Source organism: Salmo salar, chromosome ssa02 (genome assembly GCF_905237065.1).
Source record: "Salmo salar chromosome ssa02, Ssal_v3.1, whole genome shotgun sequence".
NCBI classification, from domain to species: Eukaryota; Metazoa; Chordata; class Actinopteri; order Salmoniformes; family Salmonidae; genus Salmo; species Salmo salar.
The window spans coordinates 49,954,612-49,979,411 of record NC_059443.1 but is presented as its reverse complement, the minus strand read 5'-3'; the positions used below and the strand labels follow the sequence as shown (position 1 = coordinate 49,979,411).

Here is a 24,800-nt window from a genome sequence, read left to right as displayed (position 1 = left end):
CATGGGGCAGCAAGTAACTTTCAGAGCCCACACCTCACTGTTGGCTGCTCAGAATATCTGTGATGATGGTCCAACACAAAAGTTTTACATCCATTCAAGCGGTGTCAACATTATCTCATCCAGTTTCCACTGTTTTCACATTCCAATGTAGAATTGTGCACCATTTGTGTCCATGGGCGAGAAAAATGACTTTCCTCAACTATGTAAGCAACAAACCCTGTAGTCCTTCGTCTATCATTGTCAGCATTCTTCTCACAGTCTGGCACACATTTTCTAATTATTAGTGATTATGCCTCATCTGTTTGGGAAGGGACTGGTTAATGGGTTTGCTAAAAACGTTGTACAATTTGATTGTCACAACTGAAATTACCAATCGAAATCATCAGATCTCATAGGCTGTGGATTACAGTTTCAATCACTTTGGTGTAATTTTCACAAGTATGTGGTACACAACTCCAAGCACAAAAATCAGATAATAAAAATGGCTCATGTTTCAAAACTCTAAGCACATTTTTCAATTGAGTGAGCACAACAAACAAATTCACAGAGTTACTTGTTCACTGCATCAAATCACTCTTTCAATTTGGATACATATTGAATCTAAGTATTTGCTTTTGAAAATGCAATATTCACTTTACTTTTGATAGGACTTTCTTGTAATTTGTTAAGAATACAAGTATCTATCACTTAATAAATCTGCTCAAAACTGAACCAAAATGATGTAGTGCCTACTTTACATATACAGTTTGATAACTGCTGAAAACGGTACATTTCTATATTTTTACCTCATAAATGTATCAGTTAGACATCAATTTATTTATGTTGGAAGGTAAATAAATCCAAATCATATATGGATGCGATTGTGAATACTACATGGAAAATGGAAAGAGTTATGTGCTACCATTTGGAACACTAGTGTAGTGCTGAAATACCTGTATTGTGTATAATAATATATTTCACTCATTATCTGAATTTCATTGGTACATTGTAAGCTGATGAATTTCAGAGGGACAGACGATACTGTATCAGTTGACAAGTCACGTAGAAAAGGTGATCTTGTACAATGTTGCATGGGGTAGAAATAGCATACAACACCATACTACGTTTTTAAAGTAACCAACTGCTTTACAATACCCCTATTTTTGATGATTTACCCTAAATATGTACTGTATAAGGATAATGAAACTGTTAAACTGATATATTTCTCAGCATGCTCACAACCTGCCATTAGATACAAATTATTTAAAAAATTGTATGTCAAGTTATAGTCAAATACTGCTGGCCATCTACTATTCCTTCTATTCAGCACTTCAAAAAGAACAGTTTTGATATGTGTATCAGCAGTGCACAACCCAGGTATTTCAGCAGTGCATTGTACACTATACTATAATCCCAAATGGTAGTACACAGTGACTCTTTCCCTTTTGTCCTATTAGACCGCACTGGCTGATGGAGAATGATGATGTAGTATTTACAGCCACATCCATATATGATTTGGTTTTACCTTCCAGCATAAATAGATGTCAAATTGATACATTTAGGTAAAAATATAGACATTTACAGTGTTCAACAGTTATCAAACTATATATGTTAACTAGGCAGTACATAATTGTGGTTCAGTCGTTTTGAGCAGTTTGATTAAGTGATAGTTTATTGTATTGTTAACAAATGACAAGAAACTCATATCAAAAGTAAAGTGAATATTGCATTTTGAAAAGCAGATACTTTGATTATGTATCCAAATTGAAAAAGTGATTTGGTGCAGTGAACAAGTGACTTTGTGAATTTGTTTGTTGTACTCAGTCAATTGAAAATGTGCTTAAAGTTTTGAAACATGAGTGATTGTGATGATCTGTTTTGAATTTTGTGCTTGTTGCGAAAATGTACCACATACTAATGAAAATTGCACCTAAGTGATTGAAAAAACAACAATTGAAGTGGTAGTTCAAATGACTATATGGTGAGCCTATCATTAACTGATGTATTGGTGCCCCAAAAAATGTGCTTGTGGTATTTAAGGAAAACTTTGATTTTGCATTAATGACTCAGGGGTGAAAGATGTGTGAAACCCCGATGAATGCACAATCAAAAGTTCTGAACATAAGATAGGGGGCATTACACATGTTATCAGTTTAGAGTTTTGAAAATATATCACTTACATCTGAAAAAAAGAGGGTTCTTGCTTTCAAAGTGATACTAGTATTTTATACAATGTCCATTGGATTCAATCTTACCAAATCACCCATAAGAATTATGCCCTTTTCATATATATGGTAATATATATACACACATGTTTTATGTGTGTGTGGTATGCCTGTGTGGGTATTTACGTCGTTTCATGTTATTCACTCTCATGTTGTTCTCCATGTCTTGGAGAGAGAGACAGCGAGAGAGCGAGAACTAACAATTTGTGTGTGTACTTGTGTACGGGTGTGTAGGTCCATATGTATGTGTGAGTTTGCCTGTGTGCACATACAAACACACATAAATAACACATCATAACACCTTGCATAACACCTCGATAAAGGATGACGAGAGTCTACAAAAAAGAGCAACAAGATTCCCACATCTCACTGAAACACTATGTTTTCATCTCTGGTTTCGTAAAAATAAAACATCTCCTCTTATATTGGTTTTCAGTCGGCAACAAAATGTCCACACCAACAAATCATCCCCCCCGAATCTACAGGGGGCACTCAATTCTCTCACACTGCTCATACCGCTCATACTGAGGACTCCCGTGCTGTTTTGGAGTGCAGATCCTTGGTTTGGCTGAGGAAGGGGTAGGTGGTGCTGAGGCAGCCTGATGCCACGGTCAGTCCCAGGCTGACCCAGGCGCAGAAGATGGACCAGCCATAGCCATGGTCCACATCGCCGGGCAATCCGTAGATGAAGGGTGGGTTCCGGGAGAGGTCATAGGAGACACTGGCGGCGTAGGTGCACAAGGAGATGGTGCAGAAGATCCCTGGAGGGGACAAATTGTAACTTCCAAGATTTTTATTAAAGAGACAATACAGGAATAAAATAACAACAAAGGACAGGTTGAACAGTTTAAGTAAGTTCATGAGGCATTTATAAGTTATATTCTTCAATGGCTATATATATTATTAATTTAAAAGTAAAAAAAATGGATGTACCAATCCGGATTGCCACTAATAACCATTCACATGGAAAGGAAATTAATGAGTATAACATAAATAAATAAAAAACACAAGTTGAAAGGAAATCTAAAACACAACTGAAATGAAAAATTAGCCGCCCTATTGTGAAATGTTATAAATATATTATAGGAATGTTTGCATACAACCATAGAAGTAGTCTCCTGTTTGTAGCGATTAGCGATTATGAAAGCTTATGGCATGTTTTATTATACATATTAACACCTGTCTGTAAAGTATTATGAATGCATCTGTAGCCATATGGCATTTACAAATTCGGCAAAAAAAAGAGCCTTTACTGTATGTGTTTGATGAACACTTGGGAGGAAGATTTGGACGAGAGAGAGAGTGTAATAACGGAGCTGTGAGTCAGGAAGCAGGTGCAGGTGAAACGTTTAATAAAACAACAAAACCAGAAACGAGACAATTCCATGTGGCTATACGCTGGTACACAAGAATAATACCAACTGGTGAGAAAACATAAGAGAGTGACATATAAAGGGGAGGAAATGATGAAGGTAATGAAGTCCAGGTGTGAATCATAATGATTAACAGGTGCGCGTAATGATGAGTGCTAGGTGTGCGTAATGATGAATCCCAGGACCGGTGGTTAGTATTCTGGCGATGTCGTAGGCCGGAGGGGAGGAGCAGGATAAGATGTGACAGTACCCCCCCGACAGGCACAGGACGACGCCACTAAGAGGGACGACCCCGAGGACGAGGTCGGTCCGGGCGGCGAAGGTGGAAGTCACGGATGATGTTGCGGTCCAGAATGTCCTCCACAGGAACCAAACACCGTTCCTCTGGGCCATACCCCTCCCAGTCCACCAGATACTGGAGTCGACCCCCACGACGTCGGGTGTCCAGTAGAGCTCTGACAGCGTACGCCGGACCCCCCCTCAATGTCCAGGTGGGGTGGAGGTGTGTCGTGGGGGACAGTATCAGCTAGGGGACCAGGAACCACTGGCCTGAGAAGGGAGACATGAAAGAGGGAGAGATGCGATAGCGACTGAGTAGTTGTAACCTGTACGTCACCTCGTTGACCCTCCGGAGAACTTTGAACGGCCCCACAAACCATGGGGCTCAGTTTCTTGCAGGGCAGGCAAAGCGGGATGTTCCTGATAGAGCCAGACGTTGTCCCCAGGATGGAACACAGGAGTCTCACTGTGGTGGCGGTCTGCCTGTTCCTTCTAATGATGGACGGCGCACTGGGGTCTCACGTGCGCGTCGCTCCACACCTCCTCTGCACGTCGGAACCACTCATCTACCGCAGGAGCCGCGGTCTGACCCGGGGTCCACGGGGCCAGGGCTGGCTGGAAACCCAAAACACACTGGAAGGGGGTCAACCCAGTGGAGGAGTGATGTAGGGAGTTCTGGACGTACTCTGCCCAGGGAAGGAATCGTGCCCACTCACCCTGAATCCTCAGGAACCTCCCCAGCTCCTGGCTCATCCTCTCCACCTGCCCGTTGGACTGAGGCCGATACCCGGAAGTGAGGCTGACCGTGACCCCGAGCTTCTCCAAGAAGGCCCTCCAAACTCATGATTGGAATTGGGGGCCACGGTCGAAGACAATGTCCTTCGGAAGGCCATAATGCCGGAAGACCTGCTGAAAGAGTGCCTCAGTGACCTGGAGAGCAATGGGGAGACCAGGAAGAGGGATTAATTGACATGACTTGGAAAATCTATCGACTACCACCAGAATGGTGGTGAAACCATCAGAGCGGGGAAGATCGGTTACAAAGTCATTGGATGGATGTGACCAAGGTTGCTGAGGCACGGGAAGCGGCAGGAGCTTCCCTGCTGGAGCATTCCGGGGGGACTTGGTTTGAGAACATACAGAACAGGAGTTGCCATACCGAGTAACATCCTGCACCAAGGTGGACCACCAGTACTTCTCAGCAATGGAGTGGATGGTGCGAGAAATACCTGGATGTCCAACGACAACAGCTGTGTGTGCCCAGGTCAGCAGCTAATCCTTTATCCCTTTGGGAACATAGATGCGCTCGGGAGGACAATTCCGGGGTGCGGGCTCCCTCTCTAGAGCCTGGCGGATGTCCACATCTACATCCCAAACCATTGGACCAATGACTCGTGAGGATGGGATTATGGGTGCCCTCTGGGCAGGAACCTCTCTCGAATCGTAGATATGGGACAGAGCATCGGCCTTGATGTTCTTAGAACCTGGGCGATAGGTCAACGTGAAGTCGAACCTGGTGAAGAAAAGTTCCCATCTGGCTTGGCGCAGAGTCAGTCTCCTCGCTGTCTGTATGTACTCTAGGTTCTGATGGTCGGTGAGGATGACGAATGGTTTCTTGGTGCCCTCCAGCCAGGGTCTCCACTCCTCTAATGCCAACTTCACCAACTTCGTCGTAAGTCCTCTCTGCGGAGGACAGTTTCTTGGAGAAAAATGCACAAAGATACAATTTCAATGGGTTACCCTGTCTTTCTGACAAAACTGAGAGATGTGTCTACCTCAACCACAAAAGGTAGTGTGGGATCTGGGTGTTTTAGCAAGGAGGCGGAGGTGAAATGCCCCTTGAGGAGACGAAAGGCCTCATTGGCTGCTGGAGACCACACCAGCTTACGAGGCTCACCCTTGAGGAGGAGTAAGAGGGGCGGCGGCGCTGAAGTTCCTGATGAAGCGGCGGTAGAAGTTGGCAAACCCCAAAAACCGTTGTAACCCCTTGATGGTGGTTGGGACTGGCCATGACCTTACCGCATCTACCTTCTAGTCCTCCATCCTCACTCCCTGTGGGCTGATTTGGTAACCCAAGAAGGATATAGCCCTCTGGTGGAATTGGCACTTCTCCGCCTTGACAAACAGGTGATTGACCAAGAGGCATTCCAGGATTTACCAAACGTGGGTAATGTGATCCTTCAGGTTGGTCAAGAAGATCAGGATGTCATCGATGTATATAATCACCTGCCATCCGAGCATGTCCCTGAACACCTCGTTGACGAATGCCTGGAACACTGACGGAGCATTGGCTAAGCCAAAGGGCATAACCAAATACTCGGAGTGACCAGACATCGTGCTGAACGCCGTCTTCCACTCATCCCCCTCCCAGATGCGGATGAGAATGTAGGCACTCCACAGGTCCAGTTTGGTGAAGAACTGGGCCCCGCGGAGCTGCTCGATGGCTGACAGCACCAACGGGAGAGGGTACCGATACTTCTGACATCATTGAGTCCTCGGTAATCGATACATGGGCGTAATCCTCCCTCCTTCTTTGCCACGAAGAAGAAACCAGCCGATGCAGGGGACGTGGATGTGCGGATGAAACCCTGTTGGAGTGCCTCTTGAATGTAATCCTCCATGGCCTGGGTCCCAGCCACAGACAGAGGGTAGATGCGTCTGCGCAGAGGTGTAGCACCGGAAAAGGTCGATGGCACAGTCCCAGGGGCGATGAGGAGGGAGACAAGTAGCGCAGGTCTTGAAGAATACCTCCTTTAGGTCCTGGTACTCCTCCGGGATGTTGGGCTGAAGGGCAACCATTGGACTCTTAACCGACGTAGAACCACAGGGGATTGGGAAGCAGGTCTTCCGGCATTCAGGTGACCAGTCTGATTTTCATCCTCGACCATGAGATGGTAGGGTTATGGCGTTGGAGCCAAGGGAGGCCGAGAATGATTTTGTGAACTGGTGCACTTGTGATGAAGACGGAGATGCTCTCCTGGTGATTGGACTCCACAGTGAGGGTGAGTGGTTGAGTGATGTCTGTGATGGTTCCAGATCCTAATGGCCGACAGTCAAGACCTTGAACCGGAAAAGGAGAGGAGAGTGGATAGATGGTAATGTTGAGGGAGAAGGCAAGGGTCTGATCCATAAAGTTTCCGGCAGCACCAGAATCCCCTAAAGCTGTAGACACAGTACATGAGGGACAGTCAGCCAGAGTGATGGACACCAAAAAAAGTATATCAGGGAGAGCTGAATCTGGAATACTCACTCCAAGTCCAGGGGATGGAACATCACGTGACCGTCCCTCTGCTCTAGTGGATCACGGATTCTGAAGTACTGGAGCTTGTGTCCTACTTGCCCACAGTACAGACATAGCCGCAGCTATATCCGTCTGCATCGTTCCGCCGTGGAAATGTGTGTGACCCCTACCTCCATGGGTTCAGGCTCCCGAGTATTCGCAGAAGAAGAGAGAGAAGCGATGAGAATGCCAACGCTCTAGGTGGATGGCCTTCGCAATGAGTGCGTCCAGGGTGAGATTGTCGTCCCGACAGGCCAGTTCTGTCTGGACCGTCCTCGTGCAGACCTCCTCTAAATATCGTATGAAGCACCGGCTCATTCCATCCACTTGGAAGCTGCTACTGTCCGGAAGTTGAGCGCAGCAGCCGTCTGATTCCCCTGCTGAAGCTGAAGCAAACACTCACCTCCCTCTCTGCCCTCCGCGGGATGATCGAAAATGCATTTAAACAGAGCCATGAACCCCTCATAATAATCTAGCTCCTCCTCTCCTCTCTCCCAGACCTTCCTGCTGCTTCCATAGTTTAAGTTGGTATTCTGTAATAACGGAGCTGTGAGTCGGGAAGCACGTGCAGGTGAAACGTTTAATAAAACAACAAAACCAGAAACGAGACAATTCCATGTGGCTATACGCAGGTACACAAGAATAACACCAACTGGTAAGAAGACATAAGAGAGTGACATATAAAGGGGAGGAAATGATGAAGGTAATGAAGTCCAGATGTGAATCATAATGATTAACAGGTGTGCGTAATGATGAGTGCTAGGTGTGCATAATGATGAATCCCAGGACCGGTGGTTAGTATTCTGGCGATGTCATACGCCGGAGGGGAGGAGCAGGAGAAGATGTGACAGAGAGAGAGAGAGAGAGAGAGAGAGAGTGGGAGAAAACTAAAGATAGAGATATAGAGATAGGCTGCAGTAAAAGAGGCACAGAGAGACAAAAGTTGAACGCTGCCATCACAAAGAAACCAACAATGAAAGGGAAAGAGAACCACACACTCTCTATATCTCTCTCTGTCTCTCTCTCTCTCGCTCTCTCTCTCTAACACACACACAGGATAGGTAGGTTGTTGGCAATGAAAGCCCTTACACACACACACAGGAGAGGTAGGGTGTTGGTAGTTGGCAGGCGTTGTACCTGCCATGAGGAAGAGCAGGCCGGAGACGTGCTGGGTGAGGCTCTCCTCCCAAAAGAAACCCACGGTGGCCACAATGCTGCCACACAACAAAACGGCAGCCGCCATCCCCAGGAACCCCGCCGTGATTCGCCGCAGATCTGAGACACACACACACACACACACACACACACACACACACACACACACACACACACACACACACACACACACACACACACACACACACACACACACACAAGCACACAAAGATACAGACACCAGCATACACAAAAGCGTACATATAAGCACACATGCGCACACACACAGACAAACACAAAGCGTACACACACACAAGAGCACAAACACAAGTGAAAACATTAGCACACATGCACACACCAACATTTCCATGACAACCACCCCCTGGTAAACCCGCTCGTGCTACCCGTCAACAGTCTCCAAACAAACACGGGGATAAACACACATTTTTGTTAGGTAATACTTTTCTTTTGGTCTCCCCTGTCCTACATTTGTTACAACCCTGTCATAAGAATGACATGACGCCTGTCATAACATAAAATAGCCAGCAACGACTGTTAGAAATAGGTGAATTTGAATGATTTCCTTAATGCATCATGACAGCATTGTGCCTTGTTTTTCAGTAAACGTTATGGCAAGCATTATGTCACTCAACACACAACAGTTTTATAGTGGGATATGTTGATGGAAATATTCAATTCCTGCAACTTATGATATACTGTAACAACATTATGACACATTGATCATAAATCACATATCCGATACTTTCCCCAAAAATGTTTAGGCCTACTCTGCATCTCATACACTTGTCACATCGAGTTGCAGTATCCTAACACAGGATCAAACTCGAGCAGGAAAAACAATGTCAGCGTCCCAAATAACACCGTATGCACTTAATAGGGAACAACGGTGCATTCAAAAGTAGTGCACTTAATAGGGAATAGGGTGCCATTTGGGATGCAGTCGCTGTCTAAAGATGGCATGCAGACAGAGAAAACCGATGGTACTTTGACTTTGATGAATGTTCTTCCTCAGACTAGTTGTGCAGTAATAGACTATGTGGAGTTAATGTGTTTTTCTTGTACGAGCTGACATTTACTCCCTCCCCGTGGACATTTTCTATAACCATGTAGTAATCCACTCATCAGGGGTCGGACACTGGAGTAGGAATACTAGCTTCGAAAGGTTAACTTAACATATTCAGCATGTGGGTACAGTAGTAGCCTTATTACAGATCATGGATGTCTGAAGAGATCACTTGGGTTGTCTGAAGGTTCTAAAGGTTCCACAGCGTGAAGCCAAATTAATATGGAGCACTGGTATTTGGACTTCCACTGTTATTTCATTATCAAACCTAGACACAACAGACAGAACCTTTAGTCTACAGTACTGTATGAAGCATTGAAAAACATATTTTAAAAAAACACACATACAAAACGTAAATATTTATTTAAAAAAAAACACACAATACAAAGGATGGGAAGAGCAAGAGCAGTAAAAATAAATAATGGAAATAATATGGGTAGGGATACAATGATATTGTTTGAGCAAAGATGGTGGTAGAAATTTGCCCCAAATGTGTAAGATGAAAGTTAGGATCACTGTGTTTTTGCACCACCCACTATCTGGAAAAGCTCATCTTAAAGGACCCTAACACTACTCATGACAGACGTCAGACTATCCCACCGCAGACACCAACATAGATCAGTTGTGGGGCACCTGGAATCAAACTTCTCACACCACACCAAGGCCATCTAACCATTGTTCAAAATACTTTTTGCTCAGACCCAGCCGGAAATGAGCTAGCATTTTCTACCTCTGGTTCGTTGGGCATTGCTATGGGGGAAATGAATGGGGAAGGAGTGGGATTTTAGGATAAACACTGAAAATAAGATCTGAAGTTAACACAGGCTTAGGTGATCTTATATGTTTTGTTCTATGAGATAATATCAGTAAGATTACATGACCTTTATGAATTATAAAGTATTTATGTGCTTTATGTGCTTGTTTTGATTACATAAATGCTTAAAAATTCACAAAGTGACGTCAGCTGAGGAAGATTATCTCATAGAACAAAACGTATAAGATCTCATAAGCCTGTGACCTTACACCACAGACCTTATTTTTTACATTTATCCATACCTCCCCCCCTCCAAAAAAACCATACATTTCCCCATAAGCTTTGCCCAACAATCCATAGTGCAGTTAGCCTCCTTTAGTTCTTACATAAAGACACGATTACTATTTCTCTCTATAAAAAACTGCTAGCCATGCAAGCGGTTTTATTGCAGGTGGTTCTGGGACGTTGAGTCTGCAATACTTACGTAAGAGATGCCATTCGTCTTGCTGAATGGTTCTCGTCAGGTTGAGCGGGATGTTTCGAAGCCGAATGGGCTGAGAGAAATGGTACTTGACAGTTGTGCATCGGTCCGCAATACCTGTGGAGAGAATGGATTACTAAAAAACTCTACGTTTTAACATTAGAACGCATTACTTTTGTTATGTAAAATCTTTGCCCAACTTGCATATCTTTACTTGAAGTTACCAAAAATACATTTAAAAAGGGATTACACTGGATTTTTACCTACAGATCTTCACAACCTACTCCACATATTTAAATTGAAAGAAAATTTGAGATTTACATTTTTTTTTTACTCAAAATAAGATTGATTGCGTGTGTCTTCACACCTCAGAGTTAATACTCGGTGGAAGCACCTTTGACAGCCATTACAGCTGTGAATAATATTCTACCAACTTTGCACAACTCTTAGGGCAACATACAGTACCAGTCAAAAGTGTAGACACACCTACTCATTCAAGGGTTTTTATTTATTTTAAACTATTTTCTACATTGTAGAATATAAGTGAAGACATCAAAACTATGAAATAACACATATGGAATCATGTAGTAACCAAAAAATATATTTTATATTCTTCAAAGTAGCCACCCTTTGCCTTGATGACAGCTTTGCACACCCTTGCCATTCTCTCAACTAGGTTCATGAGGTAATCACCTGGAATGCATTTCAATTCAACAAACAGTGACCCATCGTATTCATGCATAAAAACAAATAATGAAAGAAAAGCATTGCAAGTTTGAATTCTGTAAAGTTAGTGTGCGAGAAGTGGAAAAATGATTGTTATCGATCAATCAAACCTCCTGGCATTGACAACTTAGATGGAAAGCTACTGAGGATGGTAGCTGACTCTAAAGCCACTCCTATCTGTCATATCTTTAATCTGAGCCTAGAGGAAAGTCTTTGTCCTCAGGCCTGGAGGGAAGCCAAAGTTATTCCGCTACCCAATAGTGGTAAAGTGACCTTTACTGGTTCTAACAGCAGACCTATAAGTTTGCTGCCGGCAAACTGTTGGGAAAAATTGTGTTTGACCAAATACAATGCTATTTCTCTGTAAACAAATTAACAACAGACTTTCAGCATGCTTATAGAGAAGGGCACTCAACACTGACACAAATGACTGATGATTGGTTGAAAGAAATTGATAATAAGAAGATTGTGGGTGCTGTACTGTTAGACTTCAGTACAGCCTTTGATATTATTGACCATAACCTGTTGTTGAAAAAATGCATGTGTTATGGCTTTTCAACCACTGCCATATCATCGATTCAGAGCTATCTATTTAATAGAACTCAAAGTGTTTTCTTTAATGGAAGCTCCTCTAATGCCAAACATGTATAGTGTGATGTACTGCAGGGCAGCTCTCTAGGTCCTCTACTCTTTTCTATTTTTACCAATGACCTGCCACTGGCATTAAACACAGCATATGTGTCCATGTATGCTGATGATTCAACCATAGCTGCATCAGCAACCACAGATAATAAAGTCACTGAAACCCTTAACAAAGAGTTGCAGTCTGTTTTGGAATGGGTGGCCAGTAATAAACTGGTCCTGAACATCTCTAAAACTAAGAGCATCGTTCCCTAGGTTCTAGACCTCAGCTGAATCTGTTAATGAATGGTGTGGCTGTTGAACAATTTCAGGAGACTAAATTACTTGGTGTTACCTTAGATTGTAAACTGTCATGGTCAAAACATATAGATTCAATGGTTGTAAAGATGGAGCGAGGTCTGTCTGTAATAAAGAGATGCTCTGCTTTTTTGACACCACACTCCAAAAAGCAAGTTCTGCAGGCTCTAGTTTTGTCTAATCATAATTATTGTCCAGTTGTGTGGTTCAGTGCTGCTAAGAAAGACCTAGTTAAGCTGCAGCTGGCCCAGAACAGAGAGGCACGTCTTGCTCCTCATTGTAATCAAAGGGCTGCATGTCAGTCTCTCTTGGCTAAGAGTTGAGGAGAGACTGACTTGTATCACTTCATCTTTTTATAAGAAACATTAATGTGTTGAAAATCCCTAATTGTTTGCATAGTCAACTTACACACAGCTCTGACACACACACTTACCCCACCAGACATGCCACCAGGGGTCTTTTCACAGTCCCCAAATCCAGAACAAATTCAAGAAAGCGTACAGTATTATATAGAGCCATTATTGCATGGAACTCCGTTCCATCTATTGTTGCTCAAATAAACAGCAAACCTGATTGAAAAAAACAGATAAAGCAACACCTCACAGCACAACGCCTCTCTACTATTTGACCTAGATAGGTTGTGTGTATGCATTAATATGTAGGCTACGTGTGCCTTGTTTTAAATGTATGTAGTTCTGTCCTTGAGCTGTTCTTGTGTATTAATGTTATGTATTATGCCATGTTAAATGTTTTGTGTGGACCTCAGGAAGAGTAGCTGCTGCTTCTGCAACAGCTAATAGGGATCCTAATAAAATACCTAATTGGTGTGCCTTGTTAAAAGTTAATTTGTGGAATTTCTTTCCTTCTTAATGTGTTTAAGCCAATCAGTTGTGACAAGGTAGGGGTGGTATACAGAACATAGCCCTATTTGGTAAAAGACCATGTCCATATTATGGCAAGAACAGGTCAAATAAGCAAAGAGAAACAACAGTCCATCATTACTTTACGACATGAAGGTCAGTCAAGACGGAACATTTCAAAAACTTTGAACGTTTCTTCAAGTGCAGTCGCAAAAACCATCAAGCTCTATGATGAAACTGGCTCTCATGAGGACCGCCGCAGGAAAGGAAGACCCAGAGTTACCTCTGCTGCTGAGGATAAGTTCATTAGAGTTAACTGCACCTCGGATTGCAGTCCAAATAAATGCGTCACAGAGTTCAAGTAACAGACATATCTCAACATCAACTGATTCAACATGAATCAAGCCTTCATGATCGAATTGCTGCAAAGAAATCACTACTAAAGGACAACAATAATAAGAAGAGACTTGCTTGGGCCAAGAAACATGAGACTGGTGGAAATCTGTCCTTTGGTCTATTGAGTCCAAATTTGAGATTTTTGGTTCCAACTGCTGTATCTTTGTGAGATTTAGAGTAGATGAACGGAGGATCTCCGCATGTGTGGTTCCCACCGTGAAGCATGGAGGAGGAGGTGTGATGGTGTGGGGGTGCTTTGCTGGTGACACTGTCAGTGATTTATTTAGAATTCAAGGCACACTTAACAAGCATGGCTACCACAGCATTCTGCAGCGATACACCATCCCATCTGGTTTGCACTTAGTGGGACTATCATTTGTTTTTCAACAGAATAATGACCCAAAACACACCTCCAGGCTGGGTAAGGGCTATTTGACCAAGGAGAGTGATGGAGTGCTGCATCAGATGACCTGGCCACAATCACCCGACCTGGACCGCAGAGTGAAGGAAAAGCAGCCAACAAGTGCTCAGCATATGTGGGAACTCCTTCAAGATTGTTGGAGAACCATTCCTCATGAAGCTGGTTGAGGGAATGCCAAGAGTGTGCAAAGCTGTCATCAAGGAAAAGGGTGGCTACTTTTAAGAATCTAAAATCTAAAATATATGTTTTACACCTTTTTGGTTACTACATGAATCCATATGTGTTATTTCATTGTTTTTATGTCTTCACTATTATTATACAATGTAGAAAATAGTAAAAATAAAGAAAAACCCTTGAATGAATAGGTGTGTCCAAACTTTTGACTGGTACTGTATATGGCATAATGCCATATTATAATGGTTTATAATCATGTACTGTATAAAAGTTTCATTTAACGTTTCATTTCATAACAGCTTTATGTCACTGATCGTTAACAAAAGCCTTTGTGTCATAAACCAGGCATTGCATATTATACAGGGCATGCTTATAACATTGTTATAAATTTGGTGTGTCAGGTCACATTGTAAAGGGCCATTGCAATACTCAATATTTGTTTTTATCCTCATTAACTGCCTCAAACTGTGACATTTGAGAGAGCTCTTGTATTTCCATGCAATGACTCACTTGGTTTGAAAAGGGTAAACACTTTAACATTTACTTGGCTTTGAAGCAGCCTATGACTTGGGTTGTCCAGTTTCCCTTACACGCATGGTAGGCCTAGGTCTTCTGTAGAGTTTAATTGGTATAGTAATCAACTATATGCAGGACAAATTAATTTAACTTGGCCTGTGCTGTTGCTTACTTTGTTCTTTTTCCAAACTGGACAGGTTTAGACAGGTTCACATAGTGAGTGCTCAGTAACACTTTATAAGGTACCCTTTTTAATTTGTTTATGATGCATTTACAAATGATTAAATAACTGTTATAAGCCAGTTAGAAAATGTACCATTATAAAGGCAACCTATAAAGTGTTACCAAGTTACCTTTGCTGCTGTTACGGTGTCTCTGTATGTGAGCTACTGAAAAATGTTGTCTCTTTCTTGTACGAGAGTACAGTAGACGCCCCATGAGTCCTATGTTGCTGGTGAGAATGTCTGTCCTTATTTTAAGCTGAGCTCCCACAACTTGAATTGGTGGGACAAAATCTAGACAGTTTACAATCGAATGACGCCCTGATGCTCTTTAAAACACTTTTTTTATTCAAAATCTTAACACACATTCAAAAGCTCTATCATAGGTCTTGTGGTCCACATCTACATAATGCATGGGAACCGCTACCATTTCATACTTGGTAGAAATTATGAAACATCATCATGTGCATATTTGAGCAGGCACTTTGAAGTGAGCGCTGACACCTGTGTTTGATCTCTCACTGTGAGCGTGAGGCGTGTGAGGCTGCGAGCCGAGCATCTGCATCTCACGCTCAGAGAGTCAGGAGGTTGTTTGTTTATTTACAGTAGCCAACACTCTGTGCCTTTGCATAGATATGAGTAGCTCTGCTCGCAGTCTCTGGCTGTGTCCCAAATGGCACCCTATTCCCTATACACCCTTAGAAAAAAGTATTCTTCGACTGTCCCCATAGGAGCACCCTTTTTGGTTCCAGTAGATAGTGATAGCGCTGACGTCATCCACGTATTCCTATGGAAAACCATGGAAAGGTCCCGAGTGGCACATGAAGCCAAAAGTATGTTAATTTTAAGCATGCCATATTGCTAAATGGCACTAAGGATCATAGTGAAAGTGGCTGTAACTAGCAAAGGATCATGGTCGATGTAGTCGTTTTCATTCTGCCTGAGAGAGTCAACTGAGAGCCTCCTCGTAGCCCGTGATTTGTCTGTGTCAGCACGTGGTCCTGTGTAGTAGTCAGACTGGATCACTATTCAATTAAATATCTCAAATAATTCCCTGTGGGGATTGAACTTGACCATAATAAACTAGATTGGGGGGGGACAGTCGTTTTGGGCTCAAACTTTTTTGGCCGTTCTGACGATCGTAGTAGCAGTAGCCAACCAGCAGAGCTCGTGACTTCATGCTCCAGACAGGACACTGGGAGCCTGGGTAGAACCCTTTTTGGTTCCAGGTAGAACCCTTTTGGGTTCCATGTAGAACCCTCTGTGGAAATGTTTTTTAAGGGAACCCAAAAAGGTTCTACCTGGAACCAAAAAGGGTTCTTCAAAGGTTTCTCCTATAGGGACACCCGAAGAACCCTTTTAGGTTCTAGATCGCACCTTTTTTTTCTAAGAGTGTATAGTGCACTACTTTTGACTATTGCTCTATGTGCCCTGGTCAAAATAAGTGCACTACAGGAAATAAGTTGCCATTTGAGATGCAGACACTGAGTAAATAAGATGCTCTTTGAGGCATTATGCTGCCATTTAGGTCCAAGAAGGTCTAAGAGACAACTCTTTTGGTATGAGGTTGAGTAGCCTTAGTCTACACACTTAGAAAAAAAGGTACTAAGTAGAACCATACAGGGTTCTTTGGTTTGTCCCCATGGGGAACCCTTTTTGGTGTTGAGTAGAACCCTTTGCAGAGAGTTCTATTTAGAAACCTCAATGTAGGGTTCTTCAAAGAACCCCCTGTATATGGTTCTTCCGAGAACTCTCTGTGAAAGGTTCTGCCTAGAGCCCTCTATGAAGGGTTCTTCCAAGAACCATTTTATCATCTAAAGGTTCTTCCTAGAACCATCTATAAAGGGTTCGACTGAGAACCCTTTTATCTTCTGAGGGTTCTTCCTAGAACCCTATATGAACGGTTCCACTAGGCTTATTAGCTTTTAAAATTGAATTATTTATGACAATACATTACATATATCACAATGCCATTCGTTGAGGGTCTAATTATACCCTAACACAGTGGTGTTAGGAATCTCCTGGTTTACAGGCCACATCAGGCCTGTAAGTCACATTACGCTGGCTTGCAAAGTGATGTGTAATTCCTATTGGAATCCAGCCAGAGTTATGGCTGGAAATAAATCCAGTTTCTAACAGATTGGATTTGTTTAGAAAACAGTATGTTATTTATCTCTGTGTAACATAACATTTATCAAGCGATCAATGTACATACAAAAACACAGATATTACAGTAAAACAAACAATTCTGAAAATCTCCCTGCAATAGAGCATGCTACGAAATATTATATACAGTATACAGTGCATTCAGACCCCTTCCTTTTTTCCACATTTTGATGTTACAGCCGTATTCTAAAATGGATTACCTTAATTGTTTCCCTCATCAATCTACACACAATACCTCGTAACGTCAAAGCAAAAACAGGATTTTTTTCAAATTTGTAAAAAAAAAAAGAAAGAAAAAATAAATACCTTATTTGCATAAGTATACTGACTGTTTGCTATGAGACTCGAAATTTAGCTTAGGTGCATCCTGTTTCCATTGATCATCCTTGAGATGTTTCTACAACTTGATTGGAGTCCACCTGTGGTAAATTCAATTGATTGGACATGATTTGGAAAAGCACACACATGTCTATATAAAGGTCCCACAGTTGACAGTGCGTGTCAGAACAAAAACAAGCCATGAGGTCGAAGGAATTGTTCGTAGATGTCCGAGACAGGATTGTGTCGAGGCACAGATCTGGGAAAGGGTACCAAAAAACTTCTGCAGCATTGAAGGTCCCCAAGAACCCACTGGCCTCCATCATTCCTAAATGTACATTTGGAACCACCAAGACTCTTCCTAGAGCTGGCTGCCTGGCCAAACTGAGTAATCAGGGGAGAAGGGCCTTGGTCAGGGAGGTGACCAAAAACCTGATGGTCAATCTGACACAGCTCTAGAGTTCCTCTGTGGAGATGGGAGAACCTTCCAGAAGGACAACCATCTCTGCAGCACTCCACCAATCAGGCCTTTATGGTAGAGTGGCCAGACAGAAGCCACTCCTCAGTAAAAGGCACATGATAGCCTGCTTGGAGTTTACCAAAAAGGCACCTAAGGACTCTCAGGCCATTAGAAACAAGATTCTCTGGTCTGATGAAACCAAAATTGAACTCTTTGGCCTGAATGCCAAGCGTCACATCTGGAGGAAACCTGGCACCATCCCTACAGTGAAGCATGGTTGAGGCAGCATCATGCTGTGGGGTTGTTTTTCAGTGGCAGGGACTGGGAGACTAGTCAGGATCGAGGGAAAGATGAACGAAAGTACAGAGAGATCCTTGATGAAAACCTGCTCCAGAGCACTCAGGAACTCAGACTGGGATGAATGTTCACCTTCCAACAGGACAACGACCCAAAGCACACAGTCAAGAAAACACATGAGTGGCTTCGGGACAAGTCTCTGAATTTCCTGGAGTGGCCCAGCCAGAGCCCGGACTTGAATCATATCTAACATCTCTGGAGACACCTGAAAATAGCTGTGCAGCAATGCTCCCCATCCAACCAGACAGAGATTGAGAGGATCTTCAGAGAAGAATGGGAGAAACTCCCCAAATACAGGTGTGCCAAGCTTGTAGTGTCATATCCAAGAGGACTCAAGGCTGTAATAGCTGCCAAAAGGTGCTTCAACAAAATACTGAGTAAAGGGTTTGAATACTTATGTAAATGTCATATTTTTTTATACATTTTTATATACATTTGCAAAAATTTCTAAAAAGCTGTTTTGCTTTGTCATTATGGGGTATTGTGTGTAGATTGATGAGAGAAAAAACGATTTAATCAATTTTAGAATAAGGCTGTAACGTAACAAAATATGGAAAAGGTCAAGGGGTCTGAATATTTTCCTAATGAGTATGTGTGGTTCTATGTAGAATCCTTCTTGCCTTCCAAAGAATCATCAAAGAACCCTTTCTTCCAAAAACATTTTTTAGTATGTTAAAAGTTCTAGGTAGAACCCTTTGCCTTACAAAGAACCCTTCTTCTGATCAAAACAGTTCTTGGTATAACCCTATCCTTCCGCAAAGAACACTTTTGGAACCTTTTTTTCTAAGAGTGTATGGGCACAATCCTTCACAGGTTGAAGCAGGTATCAAATGAAATCAACATTGACAGAAATCAAAGGGTAGGTGTTGAAGCTTGAGATCCTTCACATGACACCTTAGCTGTTTTAAATGCAAGGTGACAAGTGGGTTTCGGTGACATTTAGCCCCTGGCTTAATCAGGGCGACATTAATCTTGATGGACTGGACACCGTGGGGAAATGTTCTCCTTTCATCCCGATCGACCTTTTGAGTTTCCACCTTAACTTTGTAGGGACTTGAACTTCAGCACATTGGGCATGAATTCACTGTATCAGTTTTAGAAAAGGTTTGTTCTGGCGTTTCCCTGAAGGAGAAGCCTTTATGGTTGTAGGTAGAACACTTTCAATCAAATAAACCTTTTAGATCCCTTTTTTCCATAGAGATTATTCTTAAGAACCCTGTAGGATTCCATGTTGAACACTTTTCCCTGTAGAATAAAAAATGGCTTCAAAGGGGTTTCTTTGTGGGTAAAAAAAGGTGCTATCTGTCCCTTCCAGGTAGAACCCTTTTGCTTCCAAGTAAAACCATTTGGGGTTCCATGTAGAACCCTTTCCACAGAGGGTTTTACATGGAACCCAAAATGGTTCTACCTGGAACCATAAAGGGTTTAAATGGAATCAAAAAGGGTTCTCCTATAGGTGCAGCCAAAGAACCCTTTTGGAACCTTTTTTTCTTTCTAAGTGTAGTCAATCAACATTTTTGGCTTTTGTAGCCCTATGGATGGCTCTACTGAAGATTTGACAGGGATAACAACATAAACAAACATTTCCAAGGCCAGTCTACAACGATTACCACTGTGGGAAAATGAGAGGGAAATAAATGTAAAAATGTTCCTCATAAATTTGCCTATTAATAACCTAAATCATTAGGTTAGAATTTCCCAGCACCCTCATCATGATGCGACAATTATAGAAATAATAATAGCCTACTAAAGCAAGCCTTGGCAATGAGTTTGAAATAGCAATTCATGTTCCTGGAAATGAGTTTGGGCGTGTTTAATCATGAGCCCTTGTGCATGAGCCCTCATAAACCTTGTTTTGACGCAATGCACGTATGCAGAATCATCACCCCAGATGGAGCTACCTCGATTAAAGGAATGCAAAACAGTCCTTGCCTAATAGTCACGGATCATTGACAGCAAATTGCACAACTGTTTTTCCTTTCTCCCACTTTTTAGTGTGCACATTAAAACTTACCCTTTGATATGAGTTTATCGATATCCCGGTCCATGCCTTGAAAGTAGCATTTTCTCCACAGTCCAGAATATGTGGAGAACAACGGACGGCCACATTCCGTCTCAAGAATCCCCATCCCCAGTATCGCCCTCCAGTTCTCAAGCAATTCCTCCTCTCTACTCCCGACGTGAATCGGCTTCATAAGCGCCACGTTCCGTTTGGAGTTACCGTTGTCCACAAGAGGCAAGTGGTATATTGGCATCTCCCTGTTTTTCTGGTCGTTAGAATCCGACCCATACTCGTCGCAGTTCTCCTTATGCCTTCTGGTGTCTGTCTCGTACCAATGGTCGGTGAAGATAGCGGTGACCAGCAAGAGTAAAGAGACAACGCTCATGGACAAGCTCAGAGCCGTTGCAAGAGCTTGTTTCTCCATTGTTTGAACATCAGCGCTCGGCGCTATGCGCACAGTTTAGACGTGTTGACAGTCGGACGCCCTTCTTCCAGCACCTGCTATTCCAGTTACTAAGCATTTTTACGCATCCTCTGACCTGCGAGCACCGTCCACAGTCGAGAGCGCATTGGCATTGGCTGCTTCCCACCCGCGGGTTGCTGAAACGGAAGATACAGCAACACAGGTGGATCGGTACGGTGTCCGCAAGCGTGCTGGGTGTGGGCTAAACTCCGCACTTGCCTCTCTGTGGTCGAGATTACTAGTATTTACCTGCATAAACCACACCACCCCTCTCGCTCTTTCCCTCTCCTCAGCACCTGGACTTGAAGTCGTGTCCTCTAAAACTAAAGGCTCCTCCTATTCGCATGGAGAGGGAAATGACCATCCCTCGGAGGCGACACACAGCTTGTGTGAGGGAACGTCAAGGTTGTCCTACTCTTTCAAAGTCAGTCATAAAGATGGGTGTATCTTTACGATAAAATAATGGTTTCCTGTGACTCCAAGGCTCCAAATGTAACTTAATCCTCGCGTCCTTATTTTGATGAAACATCAACACTCCCAATACAACAAGTAACAAGTAACAGTTTGACAATTTTAATGTGTAAAACTTAAATTACTCTCTCTCTCTCAGATGCACACACATACATGACACACACGAAACAGGCCAAAACGTTTGTCTATCTACCTACTCCTGAATGAAATTAACACTAAAAAGAAACATTGAATCTTCTTTCGAGTGCGGACCAGCTACACAATGTTGGAAGATGCACCTGTTCTGAACGCAATGGTCACACAAACTTTCAAGGAATGATATGAGCCGTACTCTGCAGTACTCTCTCTCTCTCTATCTTACACACACACCCACATATGCACTACCAAACAATTGACTCCCATTCAAAATCCTATTTTCACTAACCCCTAACCCCTAAACCTAACCCTTAACCTAACCTTAATCCTAACCCCAACCTTAACCCCAAACCCCTAATCCTAAACCAGACGCTAACTCCTAACCCTTGGCCTACCCCCTAACCCTAATTGTAACCCTAAACCTAACCCCTAAGCCTAAAAATTGCCTTTTTCCTTTTGGGGAAGACTGTCAAAGTGCCCAATTTTTCTTGTTTTACTATACTTGTGAGGATTTCTGGTCCCCACAAGGATAGTGAAACCAAAAAAACACACACACAAACAATGGACATATCAAAGTGAATTAATGAACGGAGTTCATGAACTGTATATAAAGCTTTCAGGGGACATATCCAAAATGTCAGGATTTTCAACAATCCCCTATCTGTCCCCAAAGAAATGATCAATATACATTTCAGCATCATGCTATCGCAATTCTATTCTGTGACAGTATCAAAGTCTGAATTGAGCTCATAGTGATTAAATAATTGCCATCAAACAAGCATTGGTGAAATGGATTTGTGGGTGTTTACTTGGCTTGTTTGATCTGCGCCTTTGCCTGCTCTAATAATGTCCCATTAAAATGGAGCCTGGATGTGTGCCTGGCATAACAAAAATTACATAAATAAACATGTAAATGGGGATGACAATGATTGCAATCTGTACTGGTGGAGTGGACATGGGAAAAATATTGAGCAATTAAATTGGCACATTTGCTAGGTTAACCAAACTGGTGCAAATTACAAATCAAATGACATTTTATTTGTCACATGCGCCAAATTCAACCTTAGTGAAATGCTTACTTACAAGCCCTTAACCAACAATGCAGTTTTCAGAAAAATGATTGTTAAAAAAGTATTTACTAAATAAATGGAAGTAAAAAATACAAAAAAGAAGAAAATAGAAAAATAACAAATAACAAATAATTAAAGAGCAACAATAAAATAACAGTATTCAGGCTATTTACAGGTGGTACCGGTACAGAGTCTATGTGCGGGGGCACAGGTTAGTCGAGATAATTGAGGTAATATGTACATGTAGGTAGAGATAAAGTGACTATGCATAGATAATAAAAAGAGAGTAGCAGCAGCGTAGAAATGGGGGGGGGTCAATGCAAATAGTCCGGGTAGCCATTTGATGAGCTGTTCAGGAGTCTTATGGCTTGGGGTGGAAGCTGTTAAGAAGCCTTTTGGACATAGACTTGGCGCTCCGGTAATTTTTAGGGCGTTCCTCTGACACCGCCTGGTATAGAGGTCCTGGATGGCAGGAAGCTTGGCCCCAGTGATGTACTGGGCCGTACCAACTACCCTCTGTAGTGCCTTGCGGTCGGAGGCCGACAGTTGCCATACCAGGCGGTGATGCAACCAGTCAGGATGCTCTCGATAGTGCAGCTGCAGAACTTTTTGAGGATCTGAGGACCCCATGCCAAATCTTTTCAGTCTCCTGAGGGGGAATAGGCGTTGTCGTGCCCTCTTCACGACTGTCTTGGTGTGTTTGAACCATGATAGTTCATTGCTGATGTGGACACCAAGGAACTTGAAGCTCTCAACCTGCTCCACTACAGACCCGTCGATGAGAATGGGGGCGTGCTCGGCCCTCCTTTTCCTGTAGTCCACGATCATCTCCTTTGTCTTGATCACGTTGAGGGAGAGGTTGTTATCTGCACCACACTGCCAGGTCTCTGACCTCCTCCCTATAGGCTGTCTCATCGTTGTCGGTGATCAGGCCTACCACTGTTGTGTCGTCAGCAAACTTAATGACGGTGTTGGAATCGTGCTTGGCCATGCAGTCATGGGGGAACAGGGAGTAGGAGGTGACTGAGCATGCACCAATGAAGGGCCCCTGTGTTGAGGATCAGCGTGTCAGATGTGTTGTTACCTACCCTTACCACCTGAGGGCGGCCTGTCAGGAAGTCCAGGATCCAGTGGCAGAGTGTTTAGTGTTTAGTCCCAGGGTCCTTAGCTTAGTGATGAGCTTTGAGGGCACTATGTTGTTGAACGCTGAGCTGTAGTCAATGAATAGCATTCTCACATAGGTGTTCCTTTTGTCCAGGTGGGAATGGGCAGTGTGGAGCGCAATAGAGATTGTGTCATCTGTTGGGGCGGTATGCAAATTGGAGTGGGTCTAGAGTTTCTGGGATAATGGTGTTGATGTGAGCCATGACCAGCCTTTCAAAGCATTTCATGGCTACAGACGTGAGTGCTACGGGTCAGTAGTCATTTAGGCAGGTTACCTTAGTGTTCTTGGGCACAGGAACTATGGTGGTCTGCTTGAAACATGTTGGTTGCAAAGTGTATACTAGGAGTCAGGAAGCAAGTACAAGGAGTGAATATTTAATAAATAAACGAAAATGGAACAATACAAGAAACACGAGTAGTGTACAGACATGAAACACAATCAACACAGTCAATGACGCCTAGGGAAGGAACCAAAGGGAGTGATAGATATAGGGAAGGTAATCAGGAAGCTGATGGAGTCCCGGTGAGTCTGATGAGGCGCTGGTGCGCGTAACGGTGGTGACAGATATGCGTAATAATAAGCAGACTGGTGACCTTGAGCGCCGGAGAGGGTGTATACGTGACATTGGTATTACAGACTTGGTCAGGGACAGGTTGAAAATATCAGTGAAGACACTTGCCAGTTGATCAGCGCATGCTCGGAGTACACGTCCTGGTAATCCATTTGGCCCTGCGTCCTTGTGAATGTTGACTTGTTTAAAGGTCCTCCTCACATCAGCTATGGAGAGCGTGATCACAGTCGTCCGGTACATCTGGTGCTCTCATGCATGCTTCAGTGTTGCTTGACAGTAAATTAAGTAATTTGATCAAAATAACACTGCAGGGCATTGGAAAAGGTTACTTTCACATTGTGTGGGTGATTGCCTTTGTTTAATATATTTTTGTGCTCTGTATTCCTATTTTCCAATTAATATAGGCCTAGGGAGTAGGGACAGATCCGTCTAGTGACACCTGTTTTTCTCTGGAAAATATTACACATAAAGGACATAAAGGGAAATTAAGAATAAGAGTGATTTGTGATATGGTCAAATGTAATAACGCATTGGCTTTCTATTAGTCTTTCTCGATCATTCAGTAATAAGGACTTTTTATTGCAAACTTTCCACATGCACAAATTCTTAGTAATTCTGACTCACAAGGCAATAGAATATAATAAATGAACACAATATGATTGTTTGTATGGTTATTATTTTTTGTGCTTTCCAGTTTTACTGACAAGTAATATAATCTATCAATATTGTTGCCTAATAGAGCATATTATCTATTATACC

General features: G+C 42.8%; 1 protein-coding gene across 1 annotated transcript; it reads right to left on the bottom strand.

Annotated features, from left to right (window-relative positions):
* Positions 1-615: 615 nt before the first annotated feature.
* LOC106585147 (transmembrane protein 178A) lies at positions 616-21,008 on the bottom strand. The gene is made up of 4 exons (XM_014171039.2): positions 20,179-21,008; positions 10,614-10,727; positions 8,274-8,411; positions 616-2,965 (listed from the first exon to the last, which is right to left on the bottom strand). Exons 1-4 carry the CDS (start codon positions 20,588-20,590, stop codon positions 2,724-2,726), a joined length of 906 nt encoding a protein of 301 aa, XP_014026514.1. The 5' UTR covers positions 20,591-21,008; the 3' UTR covers positions 616-2,723.
* Positions 21,009-24,800: the final 3,792 nt, after the last annotated feature.

Excerpts from the sequence above, each read along its gene's own strand:
- LOC106585147 (XM_014171039.2), bottom strand. The coding sequence starts at position 20,590 with ATGGAGAAACAAGCTCTTGCAACGGCTCTGAGCTTGTCCATGAGCGTT. Across the intron at positions 10,728-20,178 it reads CGATAAACTCATATCAAAGG|GTATTGCGGACCGATGCACA; the intron begins GTAAGTTTTAAT and ends TTCTCTCCACAG. Across the intron at positions 8,412-10,613 it reads AGACGAATGGCATCTCTTAC|ATCTGCGGCGAATCACGGCG; the intron begins GTAAGTATTGCA and ends TGTGTGTCTCAG.